This window comes from Crocuta crocuta, unplaced genomic scaffold (genome assembly GCF_008692635.1).
Source record: "Crocuta crocuta isolate KB4526 unplaced genomic scaffold, BGI_CrCroc_1.0 scaffold318, whole genome shotgun sequence".
Classification (NCBI taxonomy): Eukaryota; Metazoa; Chordata; class Mammalia; order Carnivora; family Hyaenidae; genus Crocuta; species Crocuta crocuta.
Window position 1 is genome coordinate 179,741 of NW_027531425.1, and position 17,129 is coordinate 196,869.

At 54.1% G+C, this 17,129-nt stretch overlaps 1 protein-coding gene across 9 annotated transcripts in view; it reads right to left on the reverse strand.

The window, feature by feature from the left end:
- Positions 1-1,255: 1,255 nt before the first annotated feature.
- Positions 1,256-17,129, reverse strand: part of IKBKE (inhibitor of nuclear factor kappa B kinase subunit epsilon) — a 24,260-nt gene continuing 8,386 nt past the window's right edge. For 3 of the 9 annotated variants that reach the window (XM_077772009.1, XM_077772008.1, XM_077772007.1), the window contains 13 exons: positions 16,886-17,082; positions 16,092-16,156; positions 15,921-16,012; positions 15,691-15,777; positions 11,876-11,951; positions 11,643-11,755; positions 9,796-9,872; positions 7,171-7,210; positions 6,309-6,410; positions 5,052-5,148; positions 4,207-4,319; positions 3,946-4,017; positions 1,256-2,086 (listed from right to left, as the gene is read on the reverse strand). In XM_077772009.1, coding sequence (XP_077628135.1) covers positions 2,053-2,086; positions 3,946-4,017; positions 4,207-4,319; positions 5,052-5,148; positions 6,309-6,410; positions 7,171-7,210; positions 9,796-9,872; positions 11,643-11,755; positions 11,876-11,951; positions 15,691-15,777; positions 15,921-16,012; positions 16,092-16,156; positions 16,886-17,082 — 1,165 coding nt within the window. In that variant the 3' untranslated portion in view covers positions 1,256-2,052. Of the gene's footprint in view, positions 2,087-3,945; positions 4,018-4,206; positions 4,320-5,051; positions 5,149-6,308; positions 6,411-7,146; positions 8,028-9,795; positions 9,873-11,642; positions 11,756-11,875; positions 11,952-15,690; positions 15,778-15,920; positions 16,013-16,091; positions 16,157-16,885; positions 17,083-17,129 lie in introns of those variants that run through there. The other 6 variants (XM_077772006.1, XM_077772010.1, XM_077772013.1 and 3 more) reach the window with 6 other exon arrangements.

Sequence of the window (17,129 nt, forward strand, 5' to 3'; positions counted from 1 at the left end):
TTAAATCAGAAGTTTAAATGGGAGAGGGCATCCACACCCCAGCACAGGGACAGACTGAAGCCTCTGAGCATGCCCTCTGCTGGGGTTTGCTCATGAGATCATAGAGCCTGGATCATATCATGTCCCAAAGATCTGCACTTGGCTTTCAAGGATCCCCTGGCTCTTCTCCTGAGCTCCACCAAGCATATGTGATCCAGAGGCAGCCACAGCTGCCAGGGAAAACCCATTCTGGGACTTCCCTGCAAGGCCATTGATGAGCCAGAAGTGTCAGCCTGAACTTCACACAGGCAGAGCAGACCAGGCATGGCCTGGGGCCCGGGGCAGGGGGGTGGAGGGGGTCAAGGCAGCAGCTGGCTTCAGGGGTCCCAGAATCTGAACCACTGGGTAGAGATGACCCCATGGACCTCCCTAAATGGTATACATGAAGCTACTTAGGGCCTGGTGCAAGTGACCCTCGGTACCCCTCCTCTGGGCTTTTAGAGGGTGCTGGTCTTTTCCAGAGAGAAGCTGCATGGAGAGTTATCAGAATGCAGGACCCAGGCCTCCTCACTTCTGACCTGCTGGGTCATTAGGCGGTATAGCCTCCGAGGACATGGAAGCTTCATGAAGATGGGCAGAAAAGATTTCTGATGATCTAGAGTCAAGCACAATGTTGTTTTCATGCTTCAGTGCACAAACGGTGTCTCCCATGCATCTTCCTCCCCTCACGGGAGGGAGAATACCTGACTGCACTCTCCCCCACCTTGTAGGCTAGGTGGGTAGCTCAGCTCTGCTGAAGGGAAGGCTGGATGTAGTGTGGGAGAGAGACCGCATTTGTACAAAGCTGAAGGCCGAGGCACCATTCTAGCTTCTAGGCAAAATGAGGGAATACTCAGAATGACCCACAGTAGTGCTTATGCCCAATTTTCAGGACACAGTCTAGGTTTTGAACAGTGGTGGGGGTGGGGGGAAGGAGTAGGCACTTAGATGGTCGATTTGAGCTGGTGAGGGAGAGATCGCCTTTCTCTCCAAGTCCCAAGCCCCCTATAAAGCTCCCCCAAATGACTGGGGGCAGGAGAAGAATGGGAAGGCAAGCCCTCCCAGCAGGATATCTTCCTTGGGCTCTTCCCTGAAATTCGGGCCCATTTAGGGGAAAGGCAGGGATCAGGAAGTGACCAGTCCCGCCTCTATTTCCCAATCCTCGTTGTCACAGATCCCCACCCACCGCCTGCAGCCAAGAGCCTTCCCCCAGCGAGAGCCACTCAGAAACAGAAAAGAAGGCCACGCCACATTTATTCCACTTCTTCAAGGTGCAAGCCTCTTATCTCCTTTGGGCACTGGACTTACAGGCCTGTGCTCGCTGTTGACTGCGGGTTGCCTGCGGCTGGCTGGGTATCCCAGGGCCTGGCAGTGCCTCGGGCAGAGAGGAGGGTGAGGGTCCCCGGGGCACTAGCACCTGGCCCTGACCACCCATTCTCTCAACTCTGCCAGGCTCTGCCAGACCAAGAGTAGACACAAAATCAGGTTCTGAAGTGCCTGGGGCTGAGGGTGGGGACCCCCAGAAATCGTAGGAGAAGGGAGAGCTGTATGTTCCCCGGGAAACCCTTTAAGAGGAAGGAAGACTGAAATGAGGTCATTTAACCCAGCATCCTGGGGGAACCCCTAAGTCCTCCTCTTCTGTTCCCTGAGAAGTGAAGCTCTGTAAACCAGAGGAGGCTGGTAGATGGGCCGGTGGGCGTGACCAGTCTCTTCTCCTCCGGGCCTGTCAGCTTTAGCCACACAGGCTGGGGGTCAGAGGAGCCGTACCTGAGCCTGTGCGAGACACAAAGTTCAGCCCAGGCAGTGGGGCCTGACAGAGACGGCCTGGCCCCCCCAGGTCCTGCTGCGCTGCTTCCGGCAGAGAGGCAGTGGAAGGTAATGCTGGTGACATCTCCCAGCTGCTGGCCAGGAGAGAGGTAGGCTGATGAGACGGGACAAGACATCATCCTGTGTCCGGTCCCGCACTGCAGGCAGGAGATCGTTCTGAATGATTCTAATGCTTCAGGATGTCGTGCACCCCAAGGAGCTCGGACATCAGGAGTCGGGAGCCGTTGGGGGCCTACTTAACCTGTAAGGAAAGCTACCAGTTAGTTCCCCGCCCAGGCAGAGAAGCCTGCAGCCAGTAGCCCAGGACCCAACCCACTCAACTTTCAGGAGCACCCAGCCATTCAAGTCCTCAGCTGTCCCCTTGTCGGGTCCTTGACCCCCAACTCTGGTTCTCTTCCCTGACTACACTCTAGAATCCCCTGGGGAGTTTATAAAATCCCCAGCCCTGGTGGCACCAGAGTCTCTGGAAGCAGGACCTGGGAGCTGCCCTCTTAGAAGCTCCCCTGGTGAATCCAATGCAGCCAAAGGTCAGGAGGAGGGGAGGTGGGGAGAAGAATTTGAGTTGTTTCTGTGGGCTCTTTGGCTACAGCTCTGAATAAGGAAGTGAACATTCACTATAATTAAGTTTTGAGTTATCTGTAAATAAACTCCATATCACAGCAAGAAAAATTTATGTCCCTACTAAAATTAGAACTTCCTGCCCACGAGGGCCCTTTGGGAAAGAATCTCCCCCTTGCGGGGGTTTAAGAGGATGGATTCTCCTCTTACTGGGACAGGTCAGGGAGGAGATGCCTCCTCAGCCCAAGGACAGTCTGAAACTCAAGGAAGTTCTGCCCCTGGCTCCTTAGCTCCCAGATCCTGGGAGCACTTGCCATTTAGTGAGCCCTCCCCTCTGTGCCCCCCTCCTCCCTGCATGTGGCCATCCTACTTAATCCCTAGTTACCCCAGCAGGGAGGGATCACCATTCCTACTTCACCCGGGAGAGAACTGAAGCTCAGAGCCAGACAAACCTCCAGGGTTCATGCAGTTTGTAAGGAGCAGTGAGGGGTTGGGTCCTCTGGGGATTCTTTCCACTGCGCCCCTGTTNATACAGGCCCTCTGACCTTCAGGGCAAGGACCATCCTTGATGCCGAGATTAGGTCTCCCCTTTTCTTGGGTATTAAAACTGTGCTTTAGGGGCGCCTGGGTGGCTTAGTCGGTTAAGTGTCCGACTTTCGACTTTCACTTAGGTCATGATCTCACGGTTCGTGGGTTCGAGCCCCGCATCGGGCTCTGTGCTGGCTGCCAGCTCAGAGCCTGGAGCCTGTTTCAGTCTGTGACTCCCTCTCTCTCTGACCCTCCCCTGCTCAAGCTGTCTCTCTCTCTCCTAGAAATAAATAAAACATTTAAAAAAAATAATAAAATAAAACTGTGCTTTATAAAAAGCAGGACAGCTAGACAACTAGACAGCTGCTTCATAAAAGCAGGCAGCTTTCAAATGCACCTACTTAGTTATGTGAGAAGTTGGTCAGTCTGTCACTCCAGTTTTCTTTTGTGAACCTCACTGGTGCAAAAAATCCAAAAGTCTGAGCCCTGCTGCACCCCCTCTGGTACCCCTCGCCCCCACCCTGGGGAGAGGACCCTAACCGGAGGTGACCCAGAGTCTCTGAGGCTGGGCCTGCAGTGTGGCGGCCCTGGGAATGTGTGCACGAGACAGAACCCACAGGGCCAGAGAAACACAGGCCTTGGGCAGTTAGCCCGAGTTCTGTGCTGTGGTTTCCTGGTGTGGGTCATGGACAGCAGGACTCTGTGGATGGTCGTGGAGGTTGAAGGACTTGGTCTGGGGGAGGCATCAGGCGGAGTCCACATTCCCAAGGAGCAGGACACGGCCACAAATCCACGTGCCTCTGAGTCCCCCATCTGACTGCACTGAGGCTCACATCCCCAAGACTCTAGTGAAAGCCCACAGCTCACAAAGATGGCGACCCACCTAAGGACAAGGCCAGAGCTCCGACGTGACTGGAAGAGGGCCACCTGTCATCAAAGCTGCATAGGCAGGCACAGGGACCCCAGGGTGCCTTGAGGAGCCACCCATCTCCATACACAGTGGGAACTCCTTACCCTTCAATGATGTGGTTGTTGTCCTGAAGGTCAACGGCCAGCAGCTTCATCTCTTCGCAGAGCTCTTGCATGCTGTCCAAGGCAGAGGCAAGAGATGGGAGGGGGCTGTGGTTGAGGCCGAAACACCCCGCCTGACCCTTTCCCCAGGAAGCCCACCACCCTGACTCTCTTGATTCCTGCCTCCCAGGCCTGAGGCAGAACCCCTTGGGCTCTCACCTCTGCACCCTCCCCCCTTCCCCCCCCCCCCCCCCCCCCTCCCCNTGCAGAACCAGATCCATCAGTGCAGGGCTGGGATGAGGAGCTGTGGGGGTTGCTGAGACCTGAGCCTCCTTTGTTCTGTCCTGAAGGAGCTGGTGAGATAACTGGTCAAGGATCTGAAGGGAAAGCCACACGTTTTTTAGTCAGGAGGGAGGGGCCAGCAGATGTGTTTCTTTGTAAGGGAGGTGTGAGGAAGGGTAAGAAAAGGGTAACAAAATGGCTCCCAGCCTGCATCCCTGGGGCACCCAGAATGCCTACGCCTTTCCCGCAAGCCCCTGCTTCTATCCTTGGAGAGTGGCTGACACAGCCACCTTCACTCAACTGTGCTTGGATTTAATGGTCCAGACTGCCAAGTTCTCCTCTGGGTCTAACCCACATCCCTGCAGCCCAGCACGAGCCAGGAGCTGCAGAGAAGGGGCAGGGCAGCCAGCCAGCCTCTGAAGGAACGAGGCTGGCTGCAGGTGCTCCGGGCTGGGAACCAGAGAAGCAGCCTTCCCAGAGCTGCCTGTGTCGGGGTCTCTTCCCAGAGGGCCGACTAAAAGACCACAGAGAGTTCGTGTTGCCTCTCTCAAGAGTAGCCTGGAACTTCTCCGGCTCCACAGGGCATGAGGAAGATGTCCCAGCATTCGGGAAGCTCTGTCCTTGCAGTGACCTTCAGTCTCAGGTCACCCGGAAGTGCCTTCCATTCTCTCTGTCTCCACCTCAGGGCACATTTGTGTGTTAGAGACCTCCAACCCCACAAAGTGCTTGGACTCGGGGAATGGCCCTGTGGCCCCGGGATTGGGGGGGGGGCTGATTGACCTGGCTTCCTCTCAGCAGCCCTAGTGTCCCCCCGGAAGGGCTCGCACCTTGCTGAGGCTCTCCTGGGCTCCCTGGGCCTCTGTGTTAAAGGCAGCCACAGAACAGCTGACCATGCGCAAGTGGTTCCTGGTGTCGTGCACCTCCCTGGAAGAGAACAGGTAAAACAGCAGAGCTGGGTTTGCTCGTGCTGACGGCGGCCCATCCAGCTGCCCTTCGGGTCACCACCCAGACACGTGGAGAGGTTTTCCAGACAGCAGAGGATGGAGACGATGGGTCCTGGCCATCTGCCTCTTTCCAGGTACGCCCTCACTCCTCACTGAGGACACGTCGGACTGAGACTGCTGAGGGCCCGATCTGAACCGCAGCGGGAGTGAAACCCCATGTGGCTGGGCCCGTCCTACACGCCAGTGAGGACGAGCTCACGGCCAGGTTAGGCTCCAGACAGACAGAGGAAGCCCAGGGCACTTACTATGGGAACTGCCCCATTTCCAGAGCAAATCAAGGTTGGGACGCTTTCACGAATTCTCTTTTTTTCTGTGTGGAGGGACTGAGCAGGACCATTTTCCCCATTGCACAAAAAGGAAACCAACCCAAGGACGGATAAACCAGTGGTTGATTCCCACCCCTGCCTACACATTAGAATTAACCTGGAGGCACTTTTAAACTGCTGACAAGCAAGCCTGACCTCAGACCAATTAAATCAGAATTTGGAGTGGGTTGGGTGTGGAGGAGCTGCGTTCTAATGTGAGGATGGGTGAGTGCCTGGGTCTTAGCCCCATAACAAGCCCACAGGTCATCCAGGCCTGGGAGCCTGCCCTCAGGAGGGGGCAGTGCTCCCACAGGCAGAGGAAGGGGGGAAGGACTCATCTGAGGAGGGAAAACCCAAAACTCCTACAGGGGATGGTATGAGAGGGTTCTATTTAAGGCCCTCATCCCAGAGAGCTCTTCTCCCCAGAGAGGGGGCTTCCCAACTCAATCACCTGGGGACATGGAAAGAAGATTTCCGAGGCGGTCAAATGCACAGACTAGTCTTTGGTCTGCTACTTACTAGCAGTGTGGGATTGAGAATGAGCCTGTCTCCTCATCTGTGGAGTGGGGTGATAGTGTGTACTGCCGAGGGTAGATATTGTGGGATTAAATAAGCTAATGTACAGAAATCACCCAGGTGCACAAAACCACTCCTGTCCTGGCCTTTGTGCCTGTACTCCCGCCTCCCCTCAGTCAGGGCTCCGCAGGTCCCCCCTCGTCCCCCAAGGGCCCTGGGGGGTCCATGAGCTCAGCTCAGCGGGTGGGCCGACTGTTACCTCATCCACTTGCCATGCGTGACTAGGGATGTCTGGTACCTCTGTACACACTTCTCCTGGAACACTTGCAGGAGCCTTTTGGCTAAATGACCGAAATTCACCCTGAAAAGACAGGGACCCCGACGCACAGAGATAAGCAACCAGAGCCGCTGTGCACAAGGCCAGTGTCTCTCAGTCTCCAGCGCCCATAGCGGGGCTGCCTGTCCAAACCAGCAGGAAACAATGCTCACACACACAGATTGTGGAGCTCGGAGTGGCTGGTACACACAACACAGCAACAGAGAGGTGTGGGAGAAGGACAAGGGGACCTTAGAGAACACACATGCTCGCAGGCTCATTCCTCACAGAGGAGACGAGATGGTTCTGGAGAGACCGAGAGAGAGAGAGAGAGAGAGAGAGAGACTGTGTGTGTGTGTGTGTGTATGGGTTAGGGGTGGGTGTAGAGCTGGGGGAGTGAGTCTACAAGTCACCACTGAAACCAGGGAGGGTCTCCTGCGAGAGGGGAGTCCAGGACACAGAGGAGCAGAGAGCAGCGTGAGGGGACACACGGGCAGAGGTCAGAAGCGGTAAGTGGGAAGTCAGTGAGGACAATCAGGAAAAGAAACAAACAGTCTTGTTCATACTAGAAATAAATCCAGTTACATCAAGACTGCTTCAGAGAAACCTCCCTCTGAGTCAGCTACACGATCTCCCTCCCTGACCCCAGATAACCTGCCCCACATAAGTTACCCGCTTTTCTTCTGTCTACACCAGGGCCCAGATCAGAGCCCTCCAGCACATCCGATCAGGCACAGAGCATCGCTCCTCCCCTGCGACACCCACCTTCCCGCTCACCCACCTGCAAGGGGCACAGGCCACTCACTTATCCAGCTTGTGGATCTGTTCCTCGTTGTAGCCAAGGCCTGAATGAAATAGATAGGGATGGTGTCACTTGTCCAGTGAGTCAACAAAACAGAATGCCATGAGGGCTGGGGGACAAGGACAAAGATGAAGGTGGCTCAGCCTGGGCCCTTGGGAGCTCACAGCCCAGTGGACCCAGGAAGGGGCAGCAGGAGTGAAGCAAGCAGCCAGCAAACTGCATTATGCCAAGCGGGGGGTGAGGGGGTGGGGCACGAAGCTGCAGAGAAATTGCCGCGGGGCTCCTGGGGCCAGGGGTGGAGAGATGATACTGGGGAGACGTCAGGGCAGGATGAGGTGGATGAGGACCTTGGAGGACTTGTGGTCAGCCCTAGCTCCTCATCAGGTCCCCTCCCAAGTGGCTTATGCCTGCACCCGCAGGCCCCATTCCCCACCATTTAAGCCGCAGGCAGAGCCAGCTGAGCTCTGCAGCAATGAGCTGGGTAAGCCAGGCCACCGCCCTGAACCTCGCCTCCATTCTCTACCTCCCCCCTTCTTGGACCAGCCGCTTTTGCCAGAAGAGCTGGTTTTCACCGCCTTGGCCACTCCTGTGCTGCTCATGGTGCTAGGAAGATACTGCCCCCTCCTGGGCTTCGAGGGAATGGGCCTCCCGGCTAGTGGCTTCCCAGAGATGACCTGACTGGGAGGCTTGCCTTGCTGCCCCCTGCCCAGTTCCCTAACAGCACAACCCCCTCCCTGGGCTCTTTGTCCTGGGCCCTGCTCTCAGCTCGCTGAGCACTGAAGTCCCAGCTCCGTGTCCCAGCCCGGCCTCCTGGTAGCAGGAGGTGGTAGGCAAATGACCTCACCTCCCCGAATGGGCTTCTTCATCCATCATATGGACACACAGGACGGGTGTGAGGGGGGAGAGAAAACCAGGGAGCATATTTCAGAATGGCGTCTTTCAATCCTCCAGGGGGTGGCAGTCAAAGGCTAGTTTTCCTTTCATTTTTAATTTTCGTAAAGGATCCTTGCAGACTCATAGAAACAAAACTGTTTGAGGCTGTAAAGCAGAGTGGTTAGAAGCGTCCAGACCTGGATTGCTTGGGCTACTTACTATCCCAGGGTCTTGTTTTCCTCAGCTATAATTAGGGGAGGGTAATGGTGCCTAGTGTTTTTATAAGCATTAAATAAATCAAAGACATGCCCAGCCCCAGGGGGTCATGTCCAGCACGCAGGAGGTGCTCAGAAGGGTAGTGATGTTAGGAGGATGGAATCCCAGTGATGGAGGCAGAAGAGCTTCCGAGGTTCTCCTAAAATCCCAGCCAAGGAGGTCAGCTGGGTGTCAGGTACAGGAGCGTCTCAGTTTCCCGGTCTCCTCTGCCACCTTCCCCGCCCCCTCTACAGCCAGACCCAGAGGCAGGACGGAGGCTCCCAAGAAGAGAAGATCATCTGGATCTGTATGTCCAAGTCTGCGGCCGCGGGACACATGTGGCTACCAATCACCCGCCGAGTGGCTAGCACGACCGAGGAACCGAGTTTCGTTTTAACTGAGTCAATTACTTAACAACTTAAAGCTGGAGCAGCGGAAACGATAGTTTTCCCATCAAAACACAGCTCTATTGTTTTGGTGAGATGAGAGTGCACCCTGCTAAAAAATCAGCTTCCGAATAGAGATGTGCTGTGAGTGTCAAATACACAGGAGTGTGAGGACTTAGCACACACGGGAAAAAAAAAAAAAGTAAAATATCTCTAATAATTTGGTTTATGTTGATTACACGCTGAAATGACAATTTGGACGTATTGGGTTAAATAAAATATATTAATGAAAATTAATTTCGGCTCTTTGTTTTTACATTTTAAATTTTGACACCTAGAGAACTCCAAGTAGGTATGTTGCTGGCATCACATTTCTGTGGCTCAGTGCTTTTTAGGCAATTCTAGGGATAGAGGAGAACTTGACACTCAAGACCAAGACCTTCAGTCCACACATCAGGAGATGCTTGCAACGTGGGTGGAGAGGGAGAGGGTTGGCTCTCGGTGTGTTAGCTCCCCAAAGCCAAGAGCCAACTGGGGTCTCCCGGGCCCCCCCTGGGTTCTGTACTACTCTGTCCCATGATGGCAGTCACCTTGAGCAAGCAGCCGCCCATCCCTGAGCCTGTAAATGAGCTGCTCCTGCCCAGAGGGTCTTTGTGTGGTAAGTAGAAAACACAGGCTAAGTAATTGGCTCAATGACTACTTGACATTTCTTCAGATCCTCCCTTATCTGGGAAACCTGGCAATTTTAATGAGCCAAAGACACAGTGGATAGGGAAACATTCCTTAAACTATAAGTGCCCTGCAGAGTTGAGGGTCTCTTTCGAAGGCCATCTCTCCCGTAGCAGCCAGCCTCCAGCCAGCTGAGTCCCCCAACCATGCCACCTAAGCCTCTTACATAGGTACAGGCATCACGTCCCTCACTTTACATGGGGACCCTGCCCTAGGCCAGCTGCACCCCTGCTGGCCCCACATGCACCATCCACATAGGGGCCTCCAGCAGCCACACCAGTGGTGCATTGAGAAAGAGCCGGATAAGCAGAGGGAAGGAAGGAAGGAGGGAGAGACGGGAGGGAAGCGAGAGAACGGGGAGTAGTTCACTCTCCCCAAGGCTCACCTGGCCTCATTCTGGATTTCTTGAACTGTTTGTAGATGAGGTTCATCTTGTCCAAACAGCACTGAACCTGCTGGATGCTGTAGGCCGGAGACAGGCACCAGGCAATGGGAGAATCAAACAGCACAGAGTAAAGGGTGAGGGAGGGGATGGCATGGCCAGCAGGGGTGGGGGTTGCGGGGGACCTGCCTGCCTGCGGAAGGAGCCTCATTGCCACAGTTTTGAGGGCTAGTCTGGAAATGAGAGTGACTCTCCTGTACCTAAGCTTGTTTGAAGTGCCTTGGGGCCAGCCAGCCACCTCTCATTCCCATGGTTATTCTTTCTCTTGCTGTCTCTTTCTCTCTCACATGCACATACACACATGAGGTGTTTAGTAAAAGATAAGACAGACAAAAAGCCAAGCGGGACAGGCCACAGAATGGCCTTTGCTACACTAGAAGGCTTGAGAACAGAATCCAGGAAGGAGCCTTGGACCCTGAGAATCTGGGCGTGCCTGGAGCAGATGGGAGTGGAACAGAAATCTCTCTTCTGGTTTCCTGGGAAGAATAGAAATAGTGCCCTCTTGGTATATTCAACGGCTGGCACATAGAAGGTGCTTAAATAATGGATCAACAATCCCTGTCTAAAAGGAGAATGAATTCAAGGATCCTCAATCTTGCCTGGAGGCAAGGGGATGAGGGAAATGACCTCTCAAGGACCTTCACCCCCTAGAGTTTAAGGTCATTATTGTTTCTTCCTTCCTCTTTTCAGGCTAGTTACAAACACTGCGTTTGAGACGTTGAGTGTGTGAGAGAGTGTGTGTGTGTGTGTGTGTGTGTGTTGTGGAGGGGAGGGGTGCTCTTCCTCACCCCTACTCTGGGCAGGGCCCAAGTGGGTTCCCAGGGCTCTGCGGGTCACCTGCCCTTTGGAGAACATAGAGTGAATGAAACCTCACAACTGGTTTTTATCCAAAAGACTCGGGCTAGATACGGTCTGAATTCAGGGTCTTCTGATTTTAGAGAGGTAACTCGTTACATAGACTCTACCGTGGAACAGCATCCCTTGTGAAATACACTCCATGTTCAGAGAACTCTAAGAATATTCACCATAGGTGGGATGAAGAGACTAAAAAGAAGACTCATGTCGGCTGAGGTCAAGTTTTGCAACCAAACCAAACCAAAACAAAAAAACCCTACAGGTTTCAAAGCTCTTTGGTTTTGGAATTGAGGGCCTAGGTTATGGATCTGTGTAGGCACTGGGCAACTGGTCAGGGCGAAGCCAAAGCACCAGGCTAGGAAGTGGGGGTGGGCATTCTTATGTTTGTTGAAAGAGAGAATGAGGCTTTAGAGGGTGTAAATCCCTGGTGTAGGCCAAGCACATAGGCTTTGGAAGTGGGCACACCTGACTTGAAGCCTCACCACTGTCATGTGTCATTTACTGGCTGTGACCCGGGGCACATTAACCTCCCTGTGTGAGGTGCCTCGTCTACAAAAGCAGCATACTAGTAGTATTGCTATTTTGAGGATTAAATGAGATGATACAAGTAGGAGGGCCAATCCGGGGAAAGAGCTGAGCAAAGGTTCACAAGAGAAATGGAACAAAATGATTCCTTTATTTAGAACTGCTGCACCTACTAAGATTTGCTCTCTGAACTCCTAGAGGGGTGCAGGACCCCAGATTCTTTTCTCCTTCTGGCTAGCCTCAGGGGACGATCTTACACATTCTTGGATCCCACACCACTACCCCATGCCCCAGCACCCTTGCCCTGATAAAGAAGCAAGCGGACTGATTCCTTAAAAGGCTGCTGGACCTTCTGAGCTGTGCATCCCTGCCCCCACCCCCACCCAACCAAAAAGGAAAATCCCACAGACCTTCTGTCCGCATGTACCTGATCCCGGTTCTTCATCAGCTCGGAGCTCAGGTTGCTTAGGCTCGTCTGGGTCTCTGTGATGTTGTGGGAACATCTGGAGAGGGCCTCAGCCAACTAGAGGACAAAAAACAAAGGGCAGACACCCAGGGGGTCCTCAGCTCGGGGTGCTGATGGCGGCCTGACTCCCCCCCAGCTCTGCTCTTGACAGTCCTCCCAAGCCCCAGCCTCACTCACAGCCCGCAGCTTGGACCTCAGCTCTGTGATTCTCTTCAGTTCCTGCATCTCAGGCATCCCAGCCACACTGCTGAACCTCCAGGGAAGGACAGAGAAAGGACATGTCTGGGGGATTGGGAGGCAGAGCTCCGGGACCGCATGTTGAAGATGACGTCTTTGGGACAGCCTTGCTGGCTTCTGGGGTATCTGGGGAGTTTGTGGTTGGATCAGAGGAACTAACTTCAAGAGGCCCCTAATCACCAAAGTCGTACCATTGCTGAGAACTGCAAGGAGTAAAGATTGAGGTAGATGGAAACAACGGGAATCTACGAAAATTCATGAGTCCATGAAGCAAGCCGATTGTTAACGAAATCCTTACAACTAAAGGAAAAACTAAATTTTCTTCCCAGGAGATACTGTATTTTATGATAACTAATAACTTACTAATAAGGGAAAAGCAATATTTTACAGAATACTAGCCAATAATATTCCAGGACCTGGAATGATTAGCATTGTGTTGCCCCCAGTGAAATTATTTGCTTGGGCACAGTGTTAAAATAAGTGATTCATGATTAAGGCATGGAAACTTGTGCGGTGCCAAAGTAACAGCACACTGTTTCTTTCACAGGGAAAATGTGACCGCACAATAGAGGAATTAGCCTGTTCCCACCCAATGAGGGGAAGATACGAAGTGTACTCGGTGTCATCTGTGATGGATTTAGCCAAAAAAATGTTCAACTCGAGTCCAGGCTTCAGAACTCTCAGTCTATATGAAATGCTGCAAAAGAAGGAAAAAAACCAAAGGGTATCAAGAGGAAGCACGAGGGGAGTCTAGAAAGTGGGACGATGGGTGTTGTCCCTCCAACAGGCTGGTGTCATGAAGGGGGAGAGGCGGCCAGTCTAGATTAAAGTAGATTTAAGGAGCATAACAAGTAAACACAAAGTGTGGTCTTGGATTGGATCCTGTTTTAGATAAAAGAAGCTAAAAAAGTAAAGCCGGGGACCACTTTGATTATAGATTACTTTGGATGAGATGAAAATGTACTGGCATGGGGCTGGAGAGCTCGTCAGCTGAGAAAAAGGTTCTAGAAGAGCAAGTGCTATAAAAATCTCATGCTGGTGAATATATATAGTTAAATGCATGGAGTAGAGAACTACCTAAAAGGGTGTGTACTACTCAAGTGTGGTAGCCCAGCTCTGGGCGATAGGACATGGCGCTTGTATTTCATGCTTGCTTATCTGTATTCTCCACCTTTCTACAATTAGCATACACTATTTCTATCACAATAACATTCAGGGGGAAAGAATCCCGTGTGCTTTGGGTTGGGAATGGTGGGGGTACGGAAAGAAGATGGGAGAGGGTTAGGAACGAACTGGAAGCCTCTTGAGGGTAGGCATGCTACCCACCCTGCTCACCATTATATCTCCAGTGCCTGGCAAAGTGCTCAGCACACAATGGTTCCTCAATACATGGTTGTGGAATGAATTAGTGAACGCACAAATGGACCTTAGGGCGTGGAATATTTGCTGGCAGAAGAGGAGGAAGCTGGCCTGGTCCAGCGGGGTAGGGAGTCAGGGGAGATGGGTCTGAGTGCGACTCGTAGCCGCCACCTTGCCTGTCTTGTGTGCTCTGGGCTCAGTCACTTCAGCTCTCCAAGACTTGGGTTCTTCATGTACATAATGGGGAGACAAATCTCCTTTCTGCCACCCAGGAAAGTGTTTGTGGGGATCAAACAGCTAAAGCTCTCAGCTAGAGATCAGGGACACACGCTTATTGGGGGTGGGCATGGGGGAAGCACTGGGGCTCCCTGAGCAAGTCCTGGCAGCTGAACGGTGCCACGGCATGGCCGCAGCTGCCCAAGGTGACCAGGGAGCTTTGGGACAAAGGCAAAGACACTCTGCCAAAGGGTCCTGGCTTGGAGGGCCCATTCTGGGGAGCCCGAGGCAGGAGGAGTGTGCTGTGGGAGAGGTGAGTGACCAGCTGGGCAGTGGCAGCCACTTTATGCCTGGTGCTTATTAAACTATCTCAGACCCCAGAATCGACAGGTCTAAGGATGTTCAAAAAAGAATAGAATCATAAAGCATCAGAGGCGGGAGGCCTCAGAGATCATCCAGTTCTCTCATTTTCAAAAAGAGGAAATATAGTGGCTCAGGTGGGGAGAGAGAACAGTGGCCTGAGGTCCATAGTGAAGAGCGGGGACTGGCCCTCTGAGTCTCCGCTCAGTGATCTTTCCACTCTCCGTGCTCCTCCTTGGTGGGAGGCTGAGATATTTCTCGAAGCAGCCACCCCTGAGCCTGCCTTCTCGAGGCCTCCGAGGGGCCTTGGAGCCAGAACGGGGAAAACAATGGTCAGCAGACCCCGGACTCCAGGCCCACGGCTGGGCTGTCCCTTCTCCACAGTTCTCAGGCCAGGGCAGGTGGGCAGACAAGTACCGCAAGTGCTTTCTCTACACATTTCTTTCCTGTTCGAGAACCTACAGTAGAACTCTACTGGCCATCTTATCGGGGTCCAATCTGCCAAATGGACCTTCCAGAACCTCCATGCATTCTCTCCCCTCCTTTCCACCCCTCCATCCTGCTCTACCTTCACTCTGGGATATTTTCCATTTTTCCCATTTTGACTATGGCTTCAAGAAACCTCACCATCATCCCTCCCCCAGTCTCTTCAGTCACAGCTCCCTTGTCTGTCTCTGCACAGGACCTTCCAACTCAAGGTATTATCTTTCACTCTGGCCTTAAAAGAAGTCTTCCATGAAGACCTCCATGATTGCCTCTACCCCTATCTAGTCTTCCTCTACCCAACCATCCTATCACCTGGGAAGGGCTCCCTACTGCAGGGGAACGTGGACCCTCTGTGTGCATGGGGCCACATCTATCCCCGGACCCCCTTTCTGTGCCCTGGACAGAGCTCTGTTTGAGGAGCAGTGCTGGTGTCCCTGCAGCCCCTCATCTCTACCACCATGTGAAGGGGACTCAGCCAGTCCAGGGTCCCTGTTCCTGTCATCTCCTCTGCTTCCGCCCACACCACTACCTCCCTCTCTGCCCCATCATCAGCATTGCTGCTGCCACGCAAGGGAGCAGCGAGTCAACCCACCGCTGGGAAACTCCCAGAACCTTCCTGAGGGTAAGGGCCGGGGACACCAGGCATGTTCACACAGTCACTGCTCCTCTGTCACTACATGTCTCCTTCCGGCGGGGAAGGCTCCAGCCACAGTCAGCTTCCCTGGCCTGCAGAGCCCCCTCCTCCCATGCCTTCCAAGATTCGGGGGGCTGTGCCCACTGCTCGCAAGTGCTCAGGCCAAGGGCGTCTTCCTGCTTCTCGTCTCCAGACTCCTCAGCTTGGTTCCCTCCTCCCCTTTCTCCCAGTCTCCTTGTATCTGGCCCGTCACCCCTAATCAGCCCAAGTCCGAGGAGTGGTGGCCATTGGAGCCCCAAGGCGGGGCCAGGGGAGACGAAGAGGGTGAGGACAGAGACAGAAGGAAGAGTGTGGGGGATGAGACCACCCGACCTCAACCCTGTCAGGTTCAGTGGGGGTGCTGTGCTGCTCTGGGGCTTGGGACCCACTGAGGCCGTGTCCCATGGACCTCTTTCCCCTCACCTCCTACAGTGCAGGGGAGGCGTGTACAGTCACCTAGCAGGGTGGGGAATGAGGGACAGGGTAGGAGTGCTCTCTGTTCACCTGAATGGCAGGGAGGGCCCGAGCTCTGGGTGTGTGGAGAAGAGGAGCGTGGTTGGAAATATTGGGGGTGAAAGACAGGCAGACAGAGAAGGGCTGAGGGGTCCGAGCCAGCCTCACACCTGCGGCAGCGCGCCCCTGTGCTGGGCAGGACACCCACCTCTCGGTGCCCAGGCTGCTGCTGAGGAACAGGAGGGTCATCCGCGTGACCTCCAGTGTCCGCCTGCACGTGGCCTGGAGCGTCTCCCTGCCAAGGTGTGCCGAGTCAGAGCTCCGTCCTCCCTGGGGGGTGAGCGCCCTGCACCCGTGGGAAGGGTCCCAGGACCATGTGGGAGGGGTCTATCCTGCCTCCCGGCTTTGCCCTCCTGCCCAGCCCTTGGGGGTACTCACACGAACCAGTACAGCCCCCGAAGCATTAGCTCCTGCCCAGCCAGCAGGGCCCCTGCCAGCCACAGGGCCTGGTAGCCAGCGCCCAGCACGCTCTGAAACACACAGGGGACAGTGGTAGGTTCCTCACCCCTCTCCCCTGCACCCCCCTCCCCCCCATGGGCTGCCTCTCACCTTGGCAGTGCTATAATCTGCCTGCAGGTCCACTTTGGGGAAGAACTTGGGGATGTCCTGAGCGGCTGCAGACAAAGACCCTGTCTGAGGAGGTCTGGATGAACCCTAAGTTCATCTTTCCTCATTCACCATGCACATCTGCCCTCACCTCTAGCCTCCCACCTCATGCAGAGCCCCCCCCCCAGCCTAAATAAATGTACTTTATATGCTCCTTTACAATTGCAGTCTCTCACTGCCCCCTCATGTCCTCTTTGGAGAACTGCAGCCTCACGCCCAAGGTCCCAGAAACAGCCAGAAGATGGGCTAAAACCACCCTCGTGCCCTGGAGTCTCAAGGCTAATTCTCCTTTCCAGTATAGGAGACCCTGAGGAGGATGAGACTGGCATCATTCAAATGAGAAGAAATGACATGTTTTCTAGATCTTGGAAGACAAAGCTCTGGGCCCCTGACCACCTTTCCTTCACTCCATCACCTTGGGCTCCTGCTTCCTCCAACCCAAACTATCCAAGGCCTTCCCACCGATGGCAGAGACTGGAAATCATATTAAACCCAGATCCCCCTGTTTCAACTGAAAGTGTCTTTCACAGCTCCGTGGATACTGTGAAGCCCAGGGAGGTCAAGCCACCAGCCTGAATCACACAGCATTTCAGAGGCATGGTAGAACTAGAGGCCAGATCTGCCTTCTGCACCTTGTGGGTACAAAGAAACACCCACAGCAACATTTATCAACACCCTGGATAGTAAACTCCGGCCCCTCATAGCAAAGAAGAGCCAGCCTTTGTGGCCCTACTCACGGTCCCTGAAGGCCAGCCCCTTGGGGGTCTCACTGGCCATGCTGAAGAGGGTCAGGGGGCTGCTTGCTGTCGTGTGGGCGATGTGTTGTGCTGAGAGGCTGGGCTCAAGGAAGCAGATGTGACCCTCAAAGAGGTACTCCTGATTCTGGGGGGCCACGCTGGTCTGCTCGTACACGGCTTCCAGAAAGATGGCTATCCTAAAGGCACAGGGGGGCAGGGGGGAGGGGGAGGGGGGGGGCAGGAA